We start from the raw sequence: 4,301 nt of genomic DNA, 5'->3' as shown, positions 1-4,301 counted from the left end.
TCCATGTTTCCTGTTTTATTTTGTAGTTGCCTTCCCTTGTGTGTGATTCCAGTTTTTCTTCCTGCTTCAGTTTCCCTCCACTGTGATTACCCTCACTAGTTTCACCTGAGTCTCGTTACCCACAACTGTCTCTCCTTGTGTAATCACTCCCTGTGTATTTAAATTCTGTTCCTCACTGTCTTTGGTCAGTTTGTCAGATGTCTTCTTACGTGTTTCTCCTCTGTGATACTCCTCGTGATCATTCCCCGTGCCTCCTGTGCTTTTTACCTTTGGACTTTATTTTCAGTAAGTTTTGTTACTCTCGGATTTTTGTTAATTAGTTAAATCATTTTGAGTTTTTCCTGCTTTTGGGTCCTGCCTTTTTGTTTTTGCATTTTGGCCTGAATACTCTGGCAATGCTAATTTTTGCTAAAGCTTATGGCTTTTATAGTAACATTAATTATGTAGCTAGTGTAGCTATGTTAGCTTTAGCTAAAGCTTACAATGCTAAAGTGAGCAAATGTCATGTAATTACTTCTAAAAAGGGGTCTTTACAAAATTGTATCCTGGATTAGACCTCTGATCGTTCTGTTTCACCTATGACTTGTTCTTAGTCTGTCATTTTTGCAGTGTGGTTATTTCATGAACAAAACTGTCAGGAGAAAGCTTCACTTTATGTCTTCAAAAACTTTATTTGACTGTGCAGCATCTCCCTGTATAAACAGGTACCTGTGTCTTAAACAAACAGGGTGCAAACTTTCTAGGGACAAAGAACAAATTTCGAGTGGACTGCTAAGTAAACTTGCTTGGTGAACAGTGTCTCTGTATGTTATTTATAATTTAATCAGAGTTTTGACACACTTTTAACTACTCTGCTAAGATTCATGGCTCTACCAGTGTTTTGAGACTCTGAAAAACTACTTACTGTTTCATGGCGAACAAAATTTCCAATGCTGTGTTATTTGATGCAGCTTTAGCAGCATCTACCAGACTGTAAAAGTTCACACTCAGGGTAGAGGATTTGAGATGGATGACACAAAACTGGTTGTGCTTGCCTGAGGACAGACCGCTCACACATGAACTGCATGGAAAAGTTCCCAGTCCTCACTCCAACCCTCATGGCAGTCTGCACTAAATGATCAAGTTTAGATTTTAACTGGACTGAAAGATCAGGTTGATGTCCTGTAACAGATATATTTATGACTCATCCTTGAGGAAAATTATTACAAGTTTGACCTTCCCACAAACGTAATAAATCCCTGCAAATGTCATAGTTGTTTCATTTGCAGTAGGCTACTGCTGTCACATTTTTGAGCACTTTATTATGGTTTTGGGATTACTGGGTAATAACCTGCAGATTTGTGTTACGTTTGTGGGCTGTTGATACGTTTTCAGGTGTAACAAGACTTCAGTGTTTTATTGTCAAAATATTTAAAAAGTTGTACACAATCTTTAAACACAGTCCTGTTTGACCTTAAACGAATGTTCCTATTTCTGTGAAGAGTACCATTTATAAAGATCGTGAACCACATGGAAATTTCGGTCTCTTGAAATGTGCTCACAGGCGAGGCAGATGGGCTGAATGAATTCCTTCTGGGTTGAGAGGAGGTGAGGGGTGACGGAGTAGTACTTCCTCCACTCAAAGTAACGCATGTACTCTGTATCATTTTTGTCCAAACGGAGGAGAAACTCAGCCAGAGCTTTAGGATTGGGGAAATCATTAACGTGAATGAAGGTGTCAGAGGGATAAAACTGTTCATAGTTTGCTCTTGGAGGACCCAAAACTACAGGGACAGTCCCTGCTACGAGGGGCCCGTTGACCTTCTCAGTGATGTAGTCTCTGTGGAGCGAGTTCTCAAAGGAGAGGTAAAACTTACAGCTACCAATGGTGGGATAATACTGGTCAAAACCCAACCTGTGCCCTGTATGAGCGATACCAAAAAGGCTGACTTTAATGTGCTTGGACAGTTCTGCGTAGTATTTTTCTCTTGTTGATGTTCCTGTTCTTGAATTTTTGTTGCTGGCAATCCAACAAACCAGCTTGTCCTTCTTGGGCAGAACAATGGGTTCTGTATTTTCAGTGTCTCTGATGGTGACTTCATTCCTCACCACGATGTCAGCATCTCTTCTGTAGCTCAGTGTTAGGTTGAATACATCGTTCATCCGCCCTTTCATCCATGTATTCGTCGGAGATTCCACGTTGAACCAAATCCACTTCTGAAAAAGAGGACGTGGGCCCTTGGGCATGTCTTTGGGATTTGCAATTATGTTTTTATGGTAGAAAACGACTCCCTGGGCTTTGCTGTAGAGGGCTCTGTTATCTGTCAGAACACAACTGGTGATGTTGTAGTAAAAAGCGCAAGCTTTGAGATCAAACCTCACACCAAGAGGCCAGTACCACAGCAGGAGTATGGGCTTCTCATTTGGATCCACAGATTCATGATGTTGCACTTCAACTGTTGTAGACTGGCAAACCTTGGCTGGAGGCTCAAAATACACAAAGAATGCAAAGACAGAGCAGACCAGGCCAACAGCAACGAGCTTCATGCACAACGCAGATTTATCAGGTAGTGACATCTGTGGAAAAAGGAAAAAAAGAAACACAGTATTATTACATTTTATATTTGTCTTAAATACTTACTTTCCTTACGTAAACTCACTGGAGGGATCGAACACATCCGTTCAGTCCTTCTTTCTTCCTTTATGTATTTGTGTGTTTGGCCTTAAATTATGTTTCATGGTTGAAATCCACACTTTGTTTTAAGTGAAGTTTCAGTTCCAGGGAGAGAGAGAGAGACGCAGCTACTCCTCTGAAAAGTCTAATCCTTGAAACTACTTGGACAATGGGAAAAATGCAGAAACTCAAACCTGTTCTGAGAGAAATATAGTGGCTAAAATGTTCAAAGTCAGTGTGCAGATATGATCGACACAACAGAAGCCTCTGTTTCTGGTAAAATGTGTCTGTGGAATAAAAATAAACATTGTCAGCGTGTAAAGGCTTTCATAGCAAAACTAATAATGCCTGACTCCTATTTTAAAAAAAGGTATGGATCATCCATTTCCCCCCAAAATAATCAAAGTTAGGGCTAGGCATGCACAGTATTGGATTTTGCAGATATAAACATGCTGCTGTTTACTATTAATTTAAGGTGCCAAAGATTTCTGTCTAGTAGTTTTTAAATCATGATTAGAAACCTTCCAACACCCTGAGGCAGAAGCTTATTTATCCCAAGGACAAAATACCCAGACCCAAGCAGAGCAATGAGGTATCTGCGCAATGAAGAACGCAACAATTTCCACGTCAGAGAAACCAACAACCTCTAAATAAACGCATGGCACAACAGAGAAGGGCCACCTCCTCTGGACAAGACTTGGCTGTTCACCTTCATCTTAGGGATTTAGGACATTCTTTCAATGACAACAACGTCTCCGTTCTATCCAAAGACAACCGTTGGTTCCGGAGAGGTGCTTAGGAAGCCATTTTTGTCAAGATGGAGAAGCCATCCCTGAACAGAGGAGGGGGAATAAGACACTTCCTATCACCTACATACGCTGCAATGCTGAATTCCTTCCATTAATGATCCAAACAATACCTCCTGACCACACAGCTCATTTGCATAGCAATGGTCAACCTAGGCTATAGATTCTGACTCTTCCCCAGTCCCTGCCAGAACTGAAGAAGCCTTTTGGAGAAAAAAAAGGCTTCATGATTAGAAACATGATGTGTCGTGGCGTTAGGGTCAACCTGAAAGATTTTAAAAGACTGAAGAGGATATGTGTATTTTTTTAGTTGAAATTTTTCAGATTATAAAGCAGTATATTTCCAAGAAACCAAACTCAGAATTTATGAGTTTAAAAAGTTGTGCAATTACAAGAAAAGAACGTGAATGTCCTAGTTTAAAAATTCCTATATTGACATCATGAACTAAAGAAATTCAGATTTTTAAAGTAAGACATTTACGACATTACTAAGTCAAAAGTTACGTAAATCCAAACTGAAAGTGGTTGGAAAGCTTCAGATTTCAGAAATGTCTTTCAGAAGAGCCCATGATCATGATAATTTGATTATTCTGGGAGAAAATATTTTCTTATTGATCAGTCTGAGTACTAAGAACCTTACTAATGAAACAAAGCTCGCCAGTTACTTCTGTCAGTAATCTGAAGTGCACCCATTCCCACCTGACATGCATCTTAATTAAATCACATGACTCACATCCTCCTTTATTAGTGGGCTATTTAAGCTGCAAGATTTCCAGTCACTTCCTCTGCTGCATCGCTGCGCCTGGATCAACACTGTGCTCTCGCCTTCAACCCTCCTCCAC

General features: G+C 40.1%; 1 protein-coding gene across 1 annotated transcript; it reads right to left on the bottom strand.

The window, feature by feature from the left end:
• Positions 1–1,467: 1,467 nt before the first annotated feature.
• LOC121524208 (4-galactosyl-N-acetylglucosaminide 3-alpha-L-fucosyltransferase 9-like) lies at positions 1,468–2,556 on the bottom strand. The gene has a single exon (XM_041809483.1). It carries the CDS (start codon positions 2,554–2,556, stop codon positions 1,468–1,470), a length of 1,089 nt encoding a protein of 362 aa, XP_041665417.1.
• Between the last annotated feature and the right edge of the window lie 1,745 nt (positions 2,557–4,301).

The sequence above is a fragment of the Cheilinus undulatus genome, linkage group 16 (genome assembly GCF_018320785.1).
Source record: "Cheilinus undulatus linkage group 16, ASM1832078v1, whole genome shotgun sequence".
NCBI lineage: Eukaryota > Metazoa > Chordata > Actinopteri > Labriformes > Labridae > Cheilinus > Cheilinus undulatus.
Note: the sequence above shows the minus strand (reverse complement) of the source record. Positions and strands in the feature narration are given on the sequence as shown.